At 32.4% G+C, this 22308-nt stretch overlaps 3 protein-coding genes across 16 annotated transcripts in view; 2 read left to right on the top strand and 1 right to left on the bottom strand.

Annotated features, from left to right (window-relative positions):
- The first annotated feature begins 381 nt into the window (after positions 1 to 381).
- LOC105148531 (uncharacterized) lies at positions 382 to 2943 on the top strand. Its single transcript, XM_087410421.1, is given in 8 exon segments — positions 382 to 466; positions 810 to 910; positions 2138 to 2382; positions 2384 to 2428; positions 2430 to 2544; positions 2546 to 2808; positions 2810 to 2845; positions 2847 to 2943. Coding segments are annotated over 8 exon segments (987 nt in total).
- A 1-nt stretch (position 2944) lies between these two features.
- BORCS5 (BLOC-1 related complex subunit 5) overlaps positions 2945 to 22308 on the bottom strand; it is a 53508-nt gene continuing 34144 nt past the window's right edge. For 2 of the 14 annotated variants that reach the window (XM_087407996.1, XM_087408001.1), the window contains 2 exons: positions 4698 to 4821; positions 2945 to 3748 (listed from right to left, as the gene is read on the bottom strand). In XM_087407996.1, coding sequence (XP_087264122.1) covers positions 3220 to 3748; positions 4698 to 4821 — 653 coding nt within the window. In that variant the 3' untranslated portion in view covers positions 2945 to 3219. Of the gene's footprint in view, positions 3749 to 4697; positions 5093 to 5359; positions 5621 to 6953; positions 6971 to 22308 lie in introns of those variants that run through there. The other 12 variants (XM_087407975.1, XM_087407966.1, XM_087407981.1 and 9 more) reach the window with 12 other exon arrangements.
- LOC105148530 (G protein-activated inward rectifier potassium channel 3) overlaps positions 15950 to 22308 on the top strand; it is a 155793-nt gene continuing 149434 nt past the window's right edge. Inside the window, exon 1 of the mRNA XM_087407921.1 lies at positions 15950 to 16104. The gene's annotated coding sequence lies outside the window, so the exon portion shown is untranslated. The remainder of the gene's footprint in view (positions 16105 to 22308) is intronic.

Here is a 22308-nt window from a genome sequence, read left to right as displayed (position 1 = left end):
GTTTAGGGAGCCTCAAATAAATATTGGGTCATCTAAAAAGTATCCGCGATTTTTTTGTCACTAGATGTGTGTTGATGGTCATATATCTAGTGACAAAGTACCGTGGATATTTTTTAGATGACCCAATATAATGCTGTAAGATTCCTTGGTAATTTCTCTTTTCATTTTCCGGCGCAGTATAACATTCAGGACATTTGATGGTATCGATTTCCCTATGTTGGAAAAATAACAAGGATACGCAACACATAAGGAAACGCACTACGTAACCACGTAGAGTACAGATTAATCGTTAAGATTCAAGCATCGATGGGTGCGCGCGGACGCGGTTATGTGGGACACATGCTAAAGACAATTCCTTAGCGGCAGATTCCAATTGCCAGAATGTGGAAAGAAATTTCTTACCTTGAGGTACCCGGACAAATGTCCTCTAGTGTTTCCGAATCCACCAGTGAAAAAAGTGATCAGGGTACTAAGCATCTACTACTTCTTAGGCGAATTTAGCTGCAGATTCTGGTCGCACCAATAAGCGCGATCGCTTTCGTTAATATTCGATAGCGGTTATATTATTATTAATGTTAGGATGGATTAAGATATTATTAGTGTTAGGATGAATAAAGCTGAGAGAATAGAAATATCCATAAAATGCACACTTGAATGAGATTAATTGAATGTATATTTAACAATTTGTACTAGTTAATGCCTTAAACTAATTTTACATGAGATTTAATTCTAAATCAATTAAAAGTTACAATTTATGAGTTAGGATTTATGATTTAGAAATTGAATTAATGCTTTGAATTTAAAATTAGGATCGGAATTCTTAGATTTAAAAATTGAAATGCGAGAAAATTGCGTTCAGACTTATGGCTTCTGCACGCTGGACACGGAAACGCTTGCTGCGCGGCAAAATGTGATGCGATAGCAATAAGCTTACAGTTCCTAATGTATTCATTGGTTACCGCGTCTCATTTTGCCGCATTAGTATTAGCCATTAGTATTACGTTTGCACGCGGCGTTTAAAATCTAGAGCGGCGATTGGTCAAACAACGGAAGGAACCGGTATTTCGCGTGTGGCCGCTCTGGACGCACACTATTACGCCTCTTTTCTATGTTTGCCCGTGAGCATTTCTAAACATCTCCTTCCATTGACCGCCCCGTCAACGGTGTCAGGATGTAATTACATGAAGCGCGTGTGTGCATAAAAATAAATTAATATTGGGTCATCTAAAAAATATCCGCGGTTTTTTGTCACTAGATGGTGTTGATGGTCAACACATCTAGTGACAAAAAACCGCGGATACTTTTTAGATGACCCAATATTTAAAAAAATTCATGCTAATGTGAGTTTGTCACTAGCCTATATCGTATACCGCACTCCATATAATTGCACCTTCAAATGCGTCTCTAGAGACTTGATGCCCGTATAATATTGGGTCATCTAAAAAGTATCCGCGGTTTTTTATCACTAGATGTGTTGACCATCAACACCATCTAGTGACAAAAAACCGCGGATACTTTTTAGATGACCTAATACAATACAATACAATATTGTATTTATATTACTCAGGCCTCTTAGCGAGTCTGTTCAAAAATAATTATTAAACAAGAGAAAAGTTGTGGACGTGACACAGAATAATGACTGCAGAGTTGTGATTGGTCGCGCTGTTCCGTTCCGCTGTAAATTTCCGCTCATGGGACGGCACCTTTTAGGATATATCCACACAACTTGCATAGCCGCATAAACGTATGCATAAAGAAAATTATCCAATCACATTTTACGTACAACTTTGAAAGAGAAATGCGATTGGATAATTTTCTTTATGCATTTGTTTATGCAGCTATGCAAGTTGTATATATCATTAGCCACTAGCGTAAACGAATACACCTTATGTATTGTACATATCCTCTTTGCTTTACACATGGAAGCATTAATCAACAAAGAAGAATAGCGGATTACACAAAAAAATCAATGAGATGCGAATATGGCAGCAAAATATAAAGGGAAGAAACATTAGGGTATTAAAGACAAGCAGCGCTTTACAACATTTAGCGAAGTTATCAATAAAGTTAATGCTTGTGCACAATAAAATATTAGATTTAGATGATTATTTTAAATCAGAAACGGATTTTAGATTAGAATTGTGTACAAATATCAAGAAATGTAAACGAGCAAGCAATGCCAAAGAGTTTGGAGTGTATAATTAAATTAAAAGAAGCTGTGAAGATCAATGCTGACATCTTGAAAAGGAAGAAGAAAAAGAATGCTCTTATCTGTATATGACTACATCACAGATCAAATCAAAGAACAAAACTAGATAAAGTTATATCAATACTTCAACACCAACCAGACAAATCTAATAAACAATTTATGCACAGGGTATCTAGAGACATATAATTTTTTGAAGGAAATAGCATTTGAAAAAAAATATTCATATTAAAGGAGATTCAAATACTAGTAAAATTCGAAATCTAGCAAAATGTAAACATAAAAAAGATATTAAAATATTAAAAATTAAGCATAATAATATTAATAGAAAAGAGATTGAAAAGACTTGAAAGTTTTGCAACTTCATCAAAAGATGAAAAGCAAAGACTGAAAGTATGTACAAAGAAAGGAAAGAAATTTGAAAGCTTTGATGAATTTGAGAGGTTGCAAGATAAGATTGTTTTTGACGAAGTAATCGTTTGATATGAACCTTCTAGGTTGGAAATTAAGTCAAATAAAATTAATGAAATTAGAAAGCCAAAAAAGTTATTATTGAATTCGTTATTAAAAAATTCTAAAGAAGGCTTTTTTTCCAAAGTAATTTGAAAAGAAAAACTTACCTGAAACGGAAAGAAAAAAAAACTAGAGAACAAAGTGAAACTATTGCAGCCTACAAACAATTGAAGTCTGAGCGATTAGAAACTATTAGGGTATGTTCAAAATTACAAAAGCAATAAATTATATTTGAATAAAGTACATATATTTGATTTTTTCTTTTAATTTATTTTATTGATCTATCCTTATTTTTTTATGTTATGATTATGTTGAATGTACGAAGGAGTTAAAACTCATAATAAAATTAATTTAAAACTTAAATTAGATATTTCAAAGCTTGCATCTTATTCACAATTTCTTTGTAGTAGGGTATAAATATTTTATAGAGAATTCAGGTTTTTGTTTAAAAAAGTAATAAAATTTTTTTTATCTGGATTTCTTTCTTATATTGGATATATTTAACCTGTAGTCCAGACAAAGGGCTCAAGCCTCTCTTCAATTGGTAATAGATTGTTGAGCGTTTCGAGACTTTCAAGGGTTTGATTGAGAAGCGAGTGACATCTAGTTAGCTGACGGCTAAGCTCGTGCACTTTATTTATCTGTTCTGTAAATTTAACGAATTTCTTTTGTCGATCCACAGCGAGATTTAATACCTTGCCAAATTCTGTTTCCATACTAGTACATAGAGTAACTTGTTCTGCTGCTATAATCTGCGCATTTGTATTTAGATGATGTTGGTAACGTGCACATAGATTGAACAGACCAACAGGATCAAGCCTCTCAAGGACCTCTGGATCGCGTACACCAGGTGGTAGATTCAATGTGCCACGCATAATTGGTAGAAACATTGGAATACTTTGTAGTTTTACTATATCAGGATCTTTGTCTGCTGTAGGATCTATTTGAGCTGACTTTACCACTACGATACTGTGTGTCTTGTCCAATATATTAATCTTCTTGTGACTTTCAACATGGAAAGAGAGCAAACTAATAAAATTCTATATGACAGTTATTATATATAAAGTATTTATATGACAGTTATTATATATATAATTTATTATATATATAATTTATTATATATATAATTTATTATATATAAGATATTTTGAAATTTTTGATTGTATTAAAACACATTTTTATATAATATATGTTGTCTAATAATGAAAGTACTATATTACATTAAAAAATACTCTGATATATAATAACGCTTATTTTTTTGTATAAATATATAAGAAAAATAAAATAATAAAACTGGCTTGTTATTTGATATAATTTGAAGGATACTCTTTTTATATACAGGGTGTTTATGATCATCTGCAATAGAACACACAAGATTAAGCATTTTATCCTGTATCTAAAGAGTCTAATAATTTGTTAATCTGTAGCATACTTAATTAATAAACCATTTTTTAAATTAATTTATAACAAATTTGTAACACTATTTATAATATTATTTATAACAATTTTTTAAAATGCTTTCCATTTTGTTGTATGCATAACATAGTTTAATCAATTGTGTCATTTGTATTTCGCTATAACATAACTTCATTTACAGTTACAAAGTTGTGAAATGTAATTGAGTCACATTTCATCTTCGGTTTTTACTGGATTCTTATAAATTGTGAGAGATGCTACAGCTATTGATTCAACCACGTTATGCATACAAAATGGAGAGCATTTTGAAAAATTATAAATAATGTTACAAACTTGTTACAAACTTATTAAATCAATTTAAAAAATGGTTTATTAATTAAGTATGCTGCAGATTAACAAATTATTAAACTCGATAGATTCAGAATAAAACACTTAATCTTGTAGTGTGTTTGGATTGCGAGTGATCAGAAACATTCTGTAAATATATATTTTTTGTTTTATTAGAAATATCTCAAAACATTAAAAACATTATATATTCATATATAAATCCAGTAATACCTACTTATGATTTGTTATGCCTAGACTATTCTTCCGTCTTGAGATTTCCCCAGTTCCAATATTCTTTCCTCTATAGATTTGTGATTGTTTATTTGTCATCTTTGGTGAATCTCCAATAGGTCGATTCACTGTATAAGAAATATATGGAAGATCAGAATCAGAGCAAATGCTAGCGCCAGGACTGGTACATCTCGGTGGAGTATCTTCTGGTATTCTTTCACGATTTGGAACGCTTTTACCACGTCTGAGTTGACTTGTTCTTATTTTTTCATTATTAGCATTTTGGTTACTATTTTGAGAACTTTGTTCGGATCCCATTTTCTTAGAGCTTACTTGAAGAACATGAAACTTCAAAAAAATAGAAGTGTCCGTAAAGAAGTATGAACTTCAATTAAATCACTGTAATTTAATATATTTTACAATATTTAACAGTTTTTATCATCTTTATAAATTAGAAACTATTCTATTTTTGCCAAGCTCCGTAAGAATTCGAAAAATCAGTATAAAGCACACTTGCAAAATATCACAGAATATTTAGTAAATTTTACAGTATGATATATCTTCAAGATATTCTTACAGATTTTGCGAAAGTATTGATAGCATTGTTTATATCTCATAATCAAAGAGGTTATATAAACAATAAAAATTTATATTTTTTTATTTTACCCTGATTTGCTGCTATTTAAAATTATTACTCATTTTATATTTTATTGTATATTTTATGTATGTATTGTTTATTTATCTTTATTATTACTTTATTTCTTGTTTCATGATTAACATAGCAACAGAAACGTAATATTTAGTGAGCTCTATACATACTGGCAAAGTTGCCAACTTTTTGAGAAATTTTTCTACACGAGCACATGAAAACCTATTAAAACCTACTAGTACCAATCACATTAGCTTACCAAAAAAAAGGGGGGGAAATTACATCGTATTACATAGCTGTGTTCCAAAATTCACTGTCAGCGCTGAAAATTTACAATTTACATTACGTATACTGTACATTTTTCAGAACTGGCAATAAATTTTTGGTGGTATAAAAAGGACCCTAAGGGCCCGAAAATAATTGAAGAACGCTAACTTTAACAATTGATATAAATTTGCAATTATTAACATAAATATTGGGTCATCTAAAAAGTATCCGCGTACTTTGTCACTAGATATATGACCATCAACACACATCTAGTATTTAGCTCATACATCATAGTTTTAAAGAAAAATCGAGTATTATTGAATTATAAATGCATAAATACGTCTGCATAAATACTAAGTCAATAAATCATAAAATTAGTACAATATTATCAGTTTTTAACTCTTATGCCTGTATTCATAGTCAGACCTTATACTTAAGGCTTCCTTAAATTTATCTTTAGATGCAACCAATGAAATAATTCGTACAATAATCTGAAGATAAATTTAAGGAAGTCTTAAATATAAGACCTGACTATGAATACGGACATTAATCACCTCACACACAATATTTACAAGAACGCGAACTCTCGTAAAAATGATCTTTAATATCTTGTCGGTAAATTTAATGAGCCCCATGTAACCGTCGGTTAACCGAGGTTGGTGAAATGCTATAGTATATGTAACGCATACTATAGTATTTCCCTAGTTTTTCATATGATATTTTTTAAATAGAGGCCCAGCGCGATATTCGTCGCGTGCGACACGCGATATTCAATGAGCGTATAGTTTTAGAATGAGAACATCGATAAAGCTGTACGCTCATTGAATATTGCATGTTACGCGCGACAAACATGCCACGCAAGACTTTTATTCTTGAAAAGTATCGCATACAAAAAACTAAGGAAATAGTATGCGTTATATATATGCGCGATGTTAGTCGAGCGCGACATGCGATATCCAATGATAGTATACTTTTAGAATGAGAATATCGGTAAAGCTGTATACTCATTGGAGTCATATGTCGTGCGCGATGAACATCGCGTTGGTGTGCCGGAGGCATTAGAACATACTCTAGATCAATTAAGAGTGAAATCACACAGTGCGGAATAGGACTGTGGAATAGAGAATGCGTCATTGAAATAACTACTCAGCGCTATTCCACATTTGATGTTGCGGAATAGTGCGTCATTGTTCTTGTAATAAACCGTCGTATTTTGAGAGGTTAAAATAATTTATGCTGATTGATATGATGGAATTGCGTAATATCGAGACGAATGAAGCAAAATGACAAAATCTGAGTGCATAAATATAGATACCAAGATAAAAACAATGATGCATTACGTACGATTTCAGTGTGCCCTTCTCTGCACTTTCCATCACGCCAGTTTTGTGTGCTATGTTTATATAAAAGATGATAGTAAATGCATTGAAGCAGTTTAAAAAATTGTCATGAAATTATAAATATTAATTGTAAAACATTAAATACTACAACAGTGATAATGTTTTTAAAATTTGAAAAATTATATTTTATTTTAATAAGCAAATTACTAACATAAAGTTAATAGTTTTTAAATTATATTCACGCTGGATACATCATGTGAAGATAGCACACAAAACTTGCATGATGGAAAAGTACGGAATAGCGCTGATTGGTTACTTTAATGATGCATTCTGTATTCCGCAGTCCTATTCCGGATCATGTGATTTCATCCTAAGGAAACACATGGTGATTTCAATAATGCATCAAAAATGTATCCAGCATGAATATAATTTAAAAATTACTAACTTTATGTTAATAATTTATTTATTAAAATAAAATATAATTTTTCAAATTGTAAAAATAATTATCATTGTTGTATTATTTAATGTTTTACAATTAATATTTATAATCTCATAACAATTTTTGAAAACTGCTTTAAAGCATTTACTATAATTTTTCCGCATCGTGTGAACATAGCAAACAAAACATGTGTGATGGAAAAGTGCGGAAAAGGGCACATTGAAATCGCATGTAATGCATCATTGTTTTTTTTATCTTGGTGTCTATATTTATGCACTCAAATTTTGTCATTTTGCTTCATTCGTCTCGACATTATGCAATTCCATCATATCAATCAGTATCAAATTATTTTAATCTCTCAAAATACGACGGTTTATTTAACAGTGCTCGGAATTGCCCATTTCGAGCAGATTCCTGAGGCGATCCTCCATTACCACTCGAGACTCGGCGGCCGAGCCCACGTGACGCTGCGCCCCAGGAGTATCGCGATACAAAAAGTATGCTAGGAGCATATCTTCCGGCAAATATTAAAATATTTTCTTTCCTACATGATTTTTATTTTAATATTTAAATTTTTTATTATTAACATATTATGTGTATATTCTACAATAGTATAGTAAGGAATTATTATAATACTGTAATTACATAATTTTAAAGGATTTTTTGGTAAAAATATGGCTTTATTATGAAAAAAATGGTTACAATGGTTGATCATTCAAAATATTATCCATCTAACCATTGCTTTTTACCGTCTTTCTAGTAATAGATGGATTCTTATTTATATTAATGCACACTCCCTATGTATAAACCTCCGTATAATATAGACCTCCGTATTTATCTTCCCAGTAAACAAGAATGGATTTAAATGAATTAAAATTTTTTTAATACGTACTTAAAATGAAAATGGATTATATGGATTGAAATGAATTGGATCTCAGCTGACACTAGTTTAATATTCGAAAAAAAAACATTTATATTTAAGGATTACAAATTTTATTCCTATGGGTGCGTTCGGGGAGACACTATTCGTGCTATGGACGCAAACGCTATCAACGCTGTTCTTGGAGCGAATAGCGCGATAGCGTTAACTCCATGAATGATCCTAGCGTTGGTAGCGTTTAACCAGAGAGATATATTCGTCGAGGTTAAGTTAATGTAGGGGATTCTGTATTCAATCACCAAACAAACTTTTCTCTATAATTAAAATTTTTAGATTTTGTAAAGTATTTGTAACGTAAATTTTTAATTTTCTCGTAATGAATAGCAGAACACAATCTCAATTGCAATCTCTATGATAGCTTACCGCTAGACCGGAGTGAACAATGTAAACTAGATAAAAAAATTAATAGTTACATTAAATAAATTAAAGGAAAAGATAAAAGGAAAAAGAACTCTTGAACTCCATTGTCGATTTTAGAAGAAGAAGCATATCTACATCTAAACCCGATTCTACATTAGTTGCAAGCTGATCGCAAATTTGTTGCGACAGCCAATCTGAAACTTGCATTTTGAAATCAACGCTTCATATTGGCTGTCGCAATAAACTTGCAATCAACTTGCAACTAATGTAGAACCAGCTTAATAAGGATTTGTAGCGGAATATCTTGCTGCGTTATACCGCAATAGTAACTTTTTTCCGTACACGGACAATTAAAAATTGTCAGTAACAAGATACTTCTGACTTTCACATTTATAATAAAATCAAATACATAAGTTGAACTTCGTAGAAACTTTGAAAAGATGATACACAAGCAAGAATTACGTTCATTCCAGCCTAGTGGCAAGCCAACAGCAGAGATTAAAATTGAGATTGCATTCATTATGATAAAATTTGAAATTCATACATATGTTTACGTACATATGTTTACTCTACGAAATTCTAAGAGAGAAAAGTTTGGTGCCACTCGAGAACAGAAATTCTCCTTTCAAACATTAATCTAACTTTGTGACGAATGTGAAACGCTACCAACGCTAGGGTCGTTCATTGATTTATAAACGCTAACGTTATCAATACACTATCTTGAAAGTAATAGCGTTGATAGCAGTTGTGATATAAGACGCTACCATTAGTGATGTCATGATCATGTTTATTAGCGCTATCTGCAGCTGTGCGAGAGCGAATCAAAGCGAGAGCGATGACGTGAAATTTTAGAGTGATGCGGCGTTTGTCTAACTGTCTTTCTCGCTAGTTCAAATCCGGCTCGAAGGATCAGAAAATGTGCGAGAATGCACCGCGCGAAAAGATTCGAATGAGAGACCGGCACACGGCTGGTATGATACACGACAGTAAAGAGAACTCAGTTTCTTTGTAATTTAACAAAAGAATTTTCTTTAATATGCACAGTTACAAAGTCAGAAAATATAATTAATTAAATATTAAATTAACAGAATATTGAATGCGGTCACCGTTACCAAATTGTATTTGGAATCGCGGTGATGAAAAATCTCGACGATTTTCTCGGCACTTCTCGAAAAGATTCGTTTTATAGCGGTTTTCACTAAGCAGTTGACACGGCGATTTTACGAAGCGATATAGTAGCGAGACTATGACTCTAAGAACTTTTAGACTCTAAGAACTAAGGACTCTAAGAACTAAGGACTCTAAGCAGGAGGCCGGCGAGATCGAAGTATTTATTGCTTTCGGCCTGGGCTTTCTTCTTGGGAAAAAATCCAATAAAATTTTGCCACAATCGTAATTATTACGTGGCATTAGGTGTACAAAATTGATTGGCGTTTTGGATTCTTTTCTAACGACGTTCAACGTAACAGTCATGCGCGACAGAAAATCCGTACGTGGGATTGGTGACAGCGCGTGACGTATTCGTCGGAGCGCGGCGCTCGCGTGCGCGAATTGAATTGTTCTAGAACTTTCGATTGTCCGTTACCAGTGCCTATTTGCGTGTAACGAATTGTTTTTTAAAAAGAACAAAGAACGCCAAATCGATGATTTTAACGAGGATTAAGATCATGCTCGAGATGAAATCACGAGCTCAATTTATGTGTGTGTTCAATGACAATTAATGTCGGTCGACTGAAAGAATTCTTGCTTTTCTTTCGAATTACCGATCTCAAACAGCAGCTTTGCGAACACTAAATGCACTAAATAGCGCGAATAGCATCTTCTCGAACGCACCCTAAGACATTTATAATAATTATACCTGAAATTAAATACTTCAAATTGGTATTAAACAATGCACCTTAGTGGGAACCTTAGTTCGAACCTGGAACCTCTGATTAAGAATCTTCTACGTTATCTGCTACACCACTTTTTTAATTGGTAAATGTTATTCATCCTCTACTTCAATTACAACCAGCTAAACTAGTGCACAAAATTATATAAATATAATAAAAATATCATTATTTAACAGATATAATAAAATATAAACAATTTACATTACTATGAAACAACATTGGGTAAGTGTCGGATAATTTAATCTCGCTTGGACGATGTCGCGCGCCGTGATTAGCATAATATTCGGGCTGTATTCGACTTGGTTTGCGAGTGTTCATATCGATCATTCATTTTACTTCTAATCAAAGAGAAACAAAAGAACATAGCAAATTATTTTTATGTTACAACTTTTTTAAACTTAATTGGATTAAAAAATTTTCGACTTATAATTTTAAATAATTTAAGTAGCATTTATGGTTCATTTAAAAAAAAAAGAGATCCGGGTTTGACTCCCGACCGAGGCAATATTTTTCGCAATAAGTTTATTACAGTTTTTTAAGATTAACTTGGGGAATTTGGGAGGATTATTAATATTTTTCAGATCAATTGCGTTAATGCCGACAACCATATCGGTACGTAATTATCATTTCTGAAACTAATTCAATTGTTTGAAAATACATATATTAGTTCAACATCTTAATACTTAGACCGTAGTGGCGCTTCGGATTTAAAGTAATGTTATTTAACATAAACGGTCTTGTTTCCTATCTTATTGGTTAAAAAAAAACTTTTTTTTATTCAATTGGATTAAAAAATTGCATTTTCTATTTCAGAATTTTGAATGGAGCAGTATTCACGATGCACAGAAATGGCTGATATTATTTTTAGATTCAACTAGATTGAAAAACTGCATTTCCTATTCACAATTTTGAATCGAGCAGCATTCACAATGCACACACATACAAAATATTATAATATTATTTTTAGATTGAAAGGCATAGAGATATGCTCTATGCAATTCCTATAAATAAATAAAAATGCATTCAGGACTGAAAAGGATTCATTTTAACATTCGTGAATCCCTATTTTTAAAAATCTGAATCCATCTTAATCCATTTCAATCCATTTTCGTTTGCTGGATGGAGACTTAATTAATTACCTTCAGGGTTATGTTCAGACTCGAGTACTAATCCATTCTTGTTATTTATCAAATATTAAAGGACATAATACCCGGAGCACACCCAGATGGGAATCTGAACATGCCTCAATATATTGATTAATTATGCGCTTGTAGGGGACAGTTTTCTCCATTTAAACCAGCTTAACGAGGTTAGGTTTTATAAATTAATTCCTAAAGACTTCTTAATGATACAAAATGATTGGATACAACTGGGCAATAGGAATCAAGCACGGTAATTCTTGCAAACTAATACGGTTAACAAAACAACTTTATTAATAATTAATCCACTTACATGTTTCGGCTCACTTTTGAGCCATCAGAGACAATATGATGTTGTGATTACAAAAAATTTTTTTACTAACTAATTCATTTCAGTGAGTCATCTCCACCTATTAACGAAAACTATAATATAAAAACGATGTTATTAGAATTCGTTTTTATATTATAGTTTCCGTTAATAGGTAGAGGTGGTTTACTCAGCAAACGAGAATGGATTGAAATGGATTCAGATTTTCAGAAATATTGATTCACGAATGTTAAAATGAATGCTTTTCAATCCTGAATGCATTTTTATTTATTTATAGGAATTGCATGGAGCATATCTCTATGCTTTTAAATTTAAGTAAGACGCATATGTCAGCAAGATCATCGTGTGTGGGATTATATTTGAAAGATTACTTTGAAAGATTATAAAATCGCGTGACTGTAAAATGTGCGTACCAACATGACGCACCAACATGAAGTGCTATGTGCCTGAATGGACAGAGAAGTAAAAAGGGCATTTCATAAGTAAGAATTTTTGTATTAAATGTATCAATTTCTACACATATGTCAACGATGTAGAATATGAAAAATTAATATTATTTTATTAAATGTACTAATAAAATTGAAGTGATATTATTTTTGTTTAAATACCATTCATATCCATATAGATTCCAAACATCGATAATACATCGATTGATATATTGATCGCAGTGCGCGCGCGCAAACGTTTCTGATTCGCTCAAATATTGTCCCAACTAAAATGGCGGTTAATCAATTGTGCTGACGAATTTTCCTTGATGTCCATTCCAGTATATATATAGTTCAGTGACATGCACACGTACATATGTAGGCATCGGTGGAATCCGCAAAAGAAATAAATTTGCACAACAGAAAACGACGGAATTGACGGAATGAAGCCTTGACCATTCACGAGCATTCCGTTAATTCCGCATTGCGCCAATTTCGCACCATGGGACCATACCTTAAAGCCGATTGAATTAAAATTATATTGGGTCATCTAATTGGGTTTGTTGTCACTAGATGTGTGTATCAACACATGGTCATATATCTAGTGACAAAGTACCGCGGATACTTTTTAGATGACCCAATATTTTAAAAAATTATATTTTATTTTAAGCAAATTATTAACATGAAGTTAGTAGTTTTTAAATCATATTCATGTTGGATGCATCTTTGACGCATCATGTGAACATAGCACACAAAACTTGCGTGATAGAAAAGTGTGGAAAAGGGCTGATTGGTTGCTTCAATAACGCATTCTGTATTCCGCAATCCTATTTCGGATCGTGTAATTTTATCCTAACATGCTCCAACCGCATCTTAGATTTATTCTCGTTGCATGCTCTAAAATGCTCCTACCATAGCATTTACTCACTCTAATGCGCTCGTTGAAATGAATAAGAGCTATAGCAGGAGTACATTGAAGCATGCTGAAGCATACGACGAATAAACCTCTTCTGAAGTGAAGTAAATGATGCTCTACAGCCAGTTCTATATTAGTTGCAAGCCGATCGCAAGTTTGTTGCGACAGCCAATCTAAAGCTTACATTTTGAAATCAATGCTTCATATTGGCTGTCGCAACAAATTTGCGATCGGCTTGCAACTTTTCTATCACGCAAGTTTTGTGTGCTATGTTCATATGATGCGTCAAAGATACATCCAACATGAATATGATTTAAAAACTACTAACTTCATGTTAATAATTTGCTTAAAATAAAATATAATTTTTCAAATTGTAAAAACAATTATCACTGTGTAGTATTTAATGTTTTACAATTAATATTTACAATTAATATTTACATTTCATGACAATTTTTTGAACTGTTTTAATGCATTTACTATCATTTTTTCGTGTGAACATAGCACACAAAACTGGCATGATGGAAAAGTGCGGAAAAGGGCACACTGAAATGCATCATTGTTTTTTTTATTTTGGTATCTATATTTATGCATTCAGATTTTGTCATTTTGCTTCATTCATCTCGACATTACACAATTCCATCATATCAGTTAGCATCAAATTATTTTAACCTCTCAAAATACGATGGTTTATTACAAGAACAATGACGCACTCGCTATTCCGCAATATCAAATGCAGAATAGCGCTAGTTATTTCAATGACGCATTCTCTATTCCGCAGTCCTATTCCGCACTGTGTATATTCCGTTCAGCATTAAAGCAGTTCAAAAAATTGTTATGAGATTATAGATATTAATTGTAAAATATTAAATATTATTAGGTTGGTGCATATGAAATGTCGGATTTTCTTTACATATGAATGTTTATCTCCCTGTTTTCGTTATGCTTTTGTTTTTGGCTTAACCTCGTTTATAGTCGTATTGTCCATTGCTAGAATCACATTTCAACAAAGAAGATTTTTTCAAAAGTGTTCCATTTTGTTATTTGTTTTGAATTTCGTAAGAATATGAATTCAACCGATATTCATGTAATTTTTTTATATGAGTATAAACTTGGTAATAATAGTGCAAAAGCTGCACGCAATATAAACCAGGCATTTGGGGAGAATACTGTTAACGATCGAAAAGTGCAGCGTTAGTTTGAAAAATTTCGGTCTGGTGATTTTTTCCTACAAAATGAACCGCGTGGAAGACCCAAAACGCCTGTGAAAAATGATGCTCTGAAAGCATTGGTGGAAACGAATCCAACTGTATCTACAAGGGAACTTGCTACCAGAATGAAAGTTGACCATACAATAATATTGCGACACCTTTCTGAAATTGGCAAGATGAAAAAAATGGATAAATGGATACCGCACGAACTAACCGAGCGATATAAGCCGAATCGATTGAACGTATGCTCATCATTACTAACCCGATTTCATCGAGAGCCATTTTTCGATCTGATTATTACTTGTGATGAAAAATGGGTTCTTTACGACAATAGGAAAAGGTGTGCTCGATGGTTTGATAGGAATGAGGCTTGTGCTCATACTCCAAGGCCATCACTTCATCCACGGAAAATTTTAATAACAGTTTGGTGGAATGTGACTGGAGTAATTCATTACTCATTCCTTCGAACTGGGGAGACACAGCCGAAAAGTACTGCCAGTACATTGATGAAATGCATGAAAAATTGAAAATTATACGCCCATTATTTGTTAACCGGCATGGCCCAATACTTCTCCACGACAACGCTCGGCCGCATACGTCGTACAAAACAATTGCGAAATTAAATGAATTAAAATATGAAATTTTGCAGCACATTCACTCAGCTTATTCACCGAATCTTTCGCCAACTGACTTTCATTTTTTTAAACATTTAGAACAGTTTTTACGGGCTAAACAGTATGAAAATGAAGACAGAAAATGAAGACTGAAAAATTCCATATCAGAATTTATTGATTCTAAAGATCAGAATTTCTTTAAGACAGGTATCTATGCATTAACATCTCGTTGGGAAAAGTGTATTGAAAAAAATGGAACATATTTTGATTAAATAAACAGCTTTTGAAAAAAGATATGCAATTTTATATATTCACTTAAAAATCTGACATTTCATATGCACCAACCTAATACAACAGTGATAATTGTTTTTATAATTTGAAAAATTATATTTCATTTTAATAAGCAAATTACTAACATAAAGTTAGTAGTTTTTAAATTATATTCACGCTGGATACATCTTTGACGCATCATGTAAACATAGCACACAAAACTTGCGTGATGGAAATGTGTGGAATAGCGCTGATTGGTTGCTTCAATGATGCATTCTCTATTCCGCAGTCTTTATCCGCACTATGTGATTTCACCCTTACGCACGCATGCGTAATGATTGAAAACGTATTGTATGTACTCGAAAAGTATTTCATAGCGCTTTCTCTTAGTTGCATTATCGCCCAGTGCAATACTCAGATAGTGTACCGTGTTTCCATGGCTGGTAGTAAGCGAATTCATTCAGTGTACCGAGTTTCCATGGCTACAGTGTAATACAATACAAATTTCGTGCACAAAGTGAGATTTTGCTACACTGTCTCAAAAGGACGATGTAGAGACCAGTGTGACATTTAAAATTTGAAAATGGAAGTCAAGCGAGGACAGAGTTTTAGCGCAATAATGATGTAATGTACATGATGTGCACCACTCTAATGTACAATAGTATAGCTGAGTGTAGCGCTTACACGTAACTAGTGCGGTGCGAGGTTACACCTAGTGTATCCCAAAAGAAAATATTGGGTCATCTAAAAAGTATCCGTGGTTTTTTGTCACTAGATGATCATATATCTAGTGACAAAGTACCGCGGATACTTTTTAGATGACCCAATACTATCAGATTCATTTATTTTGTATAAAAATGCAGCCAAATTTTATCAAAATTGACGAGGAAGACAGAATTCTCAGATGAAAAATAATAATAAACAATAAATAATAAGAAATAATAAATAATAATAAATAATAAATAATAATAATAAATAATAATAATAAATAATAAATAATAAATAATTCTTCCAATTCAGAAGAATTATAAAATTAGAAATATTGGTTGCGTTTATATAAAGTTATAATGTTGATTTTGTTTAAAATGTTTATTTAACGCAAAAAGAATTATTAGATGAATTATAAGATTAGAAATATTGGTTGCGTTTATATAAAGTCATAATGTTGATTTAATTTGGAATCGTTAATTTCATTAATAGGTCTGTTTTTTATTGCTGCACTTTAAACCGGTACAATAAGTTGAAGTGAAACAAACGTATATTTGTTTCACTTCAATTTATTGCACTGTGTGTACCATTTCGGAAAATGTAGCAATAAAAAACAGACCTAATGTGTTCTAAAGTGAAAACCAGCAAGAAAATCCATCTTCTAATTAGAACAAAGAGGCTCCTACACATAGGATGACAGGACTTCTTCTTCTTGTTTTATTGAGTAATGTAAATGCACAATCAAAGCCGGTCATGCTTTTCAAATAATCGAGGTAACACAACTAGAGAGAAAGCCTCACAGGGAGAGAGTGGCAAATTGCATCACATGATCTGTCTCCTCTGATTGAACATGAGCATCAAAGCTTCATAAGCATGGAAGAGATTGAAGAAAACTGATCACGTGACCCCTTGATTGGACATGGGCATTCACGTGATCCAGTTTGCCATTCTCTCCCTGTGAAGCTTTCTAAACACAATATCCAAAACAAAATGAAGCATACATTCGACCCGCTCGAGTGGTCTCATGGATTAAGGTTAGATGACTTACTTGTCCTAAATCCGTTTGTGTCACATTGGGGCTATGGAATATAGAGAATAGAAGGCCGAGACTAGGCTTTGAAAAGTGTGGTCAAAATTAGATTTCTGAATGATATTAGTCGATTATAGTAGAATGATATTAGATTTCTGATTGGTATTAGTGATGCTCAGTAGAGTAGAGTATTTTATTTTATTTTATTTTATTTTTTTATTTTATTAATATTATAATAATTCAAATCACAAAACTTCTCTCATATATGCTTACTCACACATAACCGAACACACATAACCTAAAAATAGAGACATTATTCTTTGACATCATGCTCTGACAGTAACTCCAGATCTACAAAAGGTGTTTAAGCCTTAAGAAATTGACCAATTACAGTCAAATTTGAGAAGAATAATCGATTATGATTCATCCATTTCTTATGGCTTAAGGCTTAAAACTCTATTGTAGATCCGGGGTAACAGGAAGTCATAAATTGTCATTAAAACTGCATGAAAAATGGAGCATTCTTCATGTAAAATTGGTATGATCTACCATGTAAACTGATATTACAAGATGGTATCGTGGAACGATAAAGTGACATCTCGATTGAACTAATTCAGATGATCACTTTTAACCAAGCTTTTTGATGACCTCATCCATGTAAGTTCGGCCTCGTATTCTCTATACTCCATGGTTGGGGCACATGAATCCAACTACTCCAACCGTCATTTTACCTGTGATCCACACGAACAAATTTATAATACAATTTCATGAGGTTTGTTCGCGTCGCATGCTCCAAATTAATCCAAAGAGTACTTGAATTACAGGTAAGGTGATGGAACAATTGCATTCATGTGCTCCAATGTTCAGTAATACGGATTTAGGACAAGTAAGCATATCACCTAATCTAATCCCGTGAGACCACTCGAACGGGTTGAACATGTGCCACATTTCGTTTCGGATATTTTGTGCTATCTCGATCATTTGAAAAGCGCTTTTATACAAAATAAATGTGTTTTTAATAAATATAAAAGTTATATTATATTTTTATATTATATTATATTATATTTTATAGTATTAATATTATTTTATTTTATTTTTTAATTTTTTTTACTTTTATTTATTTTATTAATTTTATTTTATTTTTTATTTTATTTTATTTTATTTTATTATTTTATTTTATTAATATTATATTATATTGTTATATTATATTTTTATATTTATATCAAAAATTTATTAAATACAAAATGTTTTAATACAAAATGAATCTGAAATACTTTTTTACAGTACGTTTTCAACCATTATGCATGCGTGTGTCAATTTTTGTCAATCACCACGTGATCGTTTTTGTTCGCTGAAACGGTCGATATTAGTAACTCGTGAAAATTTATCTGTAGAATATGGATATCATCACAAAACTTGATAAAAATATACTCATTCGATACGTTTCCATTCGAAATGAAAGAATAATAGAAAAATATAACAGTTTACGAAGCAACTGTTCAGATTAGGAAAATGAGTTTTCTTTATCTGAATAGTTATTAGAACTGTATAATGTAAATGTCACCCATATTATCTTATTATCCAATGCTAAACACAAGGATAAAATGATACATGAGAGCACTCGGATTTCCGTATGTAGCCAATTCTAACATTTAATAATTCTCTCCATGAAGCATACCATCTCGTTTTTCTGCCAAATTCTTTCATTTTGAATGAAAATGTGTCGAATAAGTAATGTCTAAATAATTATCACAATAAATAGATAAATAAATAAATACAAATTTCTTATCAATAAAAAAATTTGTTGCATGTGACTTTATTTAACTCTGATTAATTTTATTTTTATTTTCAATTTTATTTATATCGACTTTTCATTATTATCGCTCAGAACATTATACTAATTTAATTATAGTATTATTAAATTATTATTATTATTTATTATTACTATTTAATTATTGTGTTATTTGTTATTTACAATAATTTTATGAAGTTTTCAAATAGCTGTTGTATGTACGTACTTATGGCATATGTGAAATAATCATAAACGAAAAAACAGCTTTTGTACAGACTCATATATGAAAGCATATAACCGGTTATTTATTGATAATTTTTAAATAATTTTTTTTTAATCCATGTTCACATCGTCTTTCAAATAAAGGATCAATGTAAAATTTTTTTTTATATATATTTTTTTTAATTTTTATATTCATTAATGCGTACAACTGCTATTGAACTATTTGCCATTTCGCTTTATTTTTGTTATACACAATCGCATTAACTTAATAGATCCAATTGTAATACCGTTTTTTAATGATATTTTGGGCTTTACAGCACTTTACACAACACAATTAATATAATTACCGGCAAAAATTTATCGCTGCTAATCCATTTATACAAGCGACATTCGAGGTTAGCAACATGAAATCACGTCACTCGTTTGTCGTTAAATATTAGAATGGCTATAAAGAGAGTGACGAGAATTAGTCGGAAGTCGCCATTTTGTGTCCTACATCTGGCGTATTTATCAGGTGTATGAAACCGGAATTTTTTTGTAAAAATTACACGTCTGTTGTTTGAAAATGATAAAAAATTTTTTATTCAAAATAATTTCCATTGCTATTTATACATTTTTCCCACCTCTCCGGCAATGTATGAATGCCACGCCAAAAAAAAAGTTCTTCTTTTGAAGCAGTTATCAAGCCATTTTCGTACATTTTCATACGAATTGAAGTGTTGTTCAGCGAGAGCATGTCCCAGTGATGCGAATAGATGATAATCGGACGGAGCCAAGTCTAGAGAATAAACCGCATGCGCTAATATCTCCCAACTGAACGCCTCGATCGTTTCCCTGCCCCGTTTTACTGTATGTGATGGAGCATTATCATGAAGCAAAATAACTTTGTGTTGCCTTTTTCCATATTCCGGTCGTTTTTCACGTAATGCTCTATTTAAATCGATCATTTGCTGTCGGTAGCGATTAGTGTTAACGGTTTCACCAGGTTTTAGCAGCTCAATAGATTATACCCTTCTGATCCCACCAAACACAGAGCATTGTCTTCTTTCCAAAGCGATTTGGTCTTGCAGTGGATGTCGATGGTTCGCCTGGATTCATGATTTACGACGCTTAGGATTCTCAAAATATATCCATTTTTCATCACCTGTGACGATTCGATGGAGAAATGACTTTCTTTTGTATCTATCGAGCAGCATTTCACAAGTGGTTTTTCGATTTTCTTGCTGTCTTTCATTCAGTTCATGCGGAACCCATTTTCCCACTTTCTGAATCTTGCCCATAGCTTTCAAACGAATGGAAATGGCTTTCTGCGTTACATTCAATTGATCCGCGAGTTCTTGTTGAGTTTGAGTATCATCTTCATCCAATAAGGCTTGCAATTCGTTGTCTGTGAACTTTTTCGATGGTTTCCCACGCTCTTCGTTTTTCACATCAAAATCACCACTTTTGAATTTTTTGAACCACTCGAAACACTGTGTTTTACCAAGAGCATGTTCACCGTAAGCTTCGACAAGCATTCGATGCGATTCTGCAGCAGTTTTCTTCAAATGATAATAGAAAACCAATGCTGTCCGCAAATCGTAGTTCGTAGGCACAAAACTCGACATGTTTAAGGTTAGAAAAAAATATACCGGTGTATGGAACTTGGGTTGTTGTATGTTGGAAATCTTCGTCAGCTGTTAGAGAAAGATGATGGCGCTGCAGATGCGGTCTTGTGGTCCTTAAACTGATAACTAGTGCCATATATAGGGAAATTCCAGTTTCATACTTCTACACCTGGTATATGATGCAATTCCTCATCAGTAGTAAAGCATGGCGGGTTCTAACTCATGGGGGCTGGAAGGGGGCGCGGGGCGCGGGGGATACTTTTAACGCGGGGAAGAAGGGGGAAAAGTCCCGGCGCTGTTGATGTTAAGTAAACATAGGACTCCGGTTCTTATTTTTTGTCGTCACCTGCCGCTCTCTCTCCAAAAATGTATCGGTAACAAAGGCTTGCATACATTTACCGCATATATCTACCATCTCTCTTTCTTTTATGTTTCATCATCTTTCCCGCCGACGTTGTCACTCTCCTTATATCTCCTTGCACGCAAAAATATTTTATCATACGTTTTTATTTAATGATTTAAAAAAAGAACGCTTATGGTCGTGACAGTACCGTCGAGTGCGAAGATGCTGTCGACGCGCGTAATTTAGCAGCGCGGAAATAAGAAGGAAAGAAGGAAACAAATAGATGCGAAATCCGAGTAATATAATTTACATATATTTTTTTCACATCACATAAAAATTTTATTATAATAAAAAATAAAAAATAAAAAAAATTTTAATTAAAAAAAATATAAATGAAAATTAAAAATTTTTTAAATATATGGTTGAGATGCCATCGTTTCTGTAAAACAAAAAGCGTTACATTAGCATGCAACATATAAGAAGAGAAATTCATATATAATATAAATTTATGATACTTACAATTTCAATCTTCCGGCTCCGGCTCGGGCTCGTACAGTCGGAGGCTGAATAGTTCAACCAGGAAGAAATCACTTTCCTCCCATATGTCAACTTGTTTCTCCCGCTGTCTATCAGCTACAATTTGCTATGTGACGATATTGATAAATCCTTTTATTTGAATTTAATAATGAGATACACTCTGAAAAATGGACAAAGTGAATTTACAAAAAGAAGTATTATAAAAAGTGAATTAGAAAATAAATCTATTTATTATACTTACTGAAGGGATAATTTGCACCCCCATCTCGTTTCGCAACCTGACCTGCTTTCGTAGCTTGACCTGCGGCTCGTTATCGACCATAAGGTACTGGAAAAAAGAAAAGTAAAAAGACGTTAGCACAAATTCACTAAAATATTTGATACAAATAAAAAGAAAAAACTTACTTCTTCAACGAGATACTCGTAACGGATCTTAATCAAATCCTGTAAGTTACTCATCGTTGTTGTTGTTATGAAAAATATCCTGGAAAAAAGTCAATAAAATTTAAAAAAAAATCACAATAATATCACTTTCACTATCATCCAATCACTTAATAAACATGCAAAAGTATTCTACCATTTAGCGTTA

This window comes from Acromyrmex echinatior, chromosome 1, assembly GCF_024713525.1.
Source record: "Acromyrmex echinatior isolate Ae372 chromosome 1, ASM2471352v2, whole genome shotgun sequence".
NCBI lineage: Eukaryota > Metazoa > Arthropoda > Insecta > Hymenoptera > Formicidae > Acromyrmex > Acromyrmex echinatior.
Note: the sequence above shows the minus strand (reverse complement) of the source record. Positions and strands in the feature narration are given on the sequence as shown.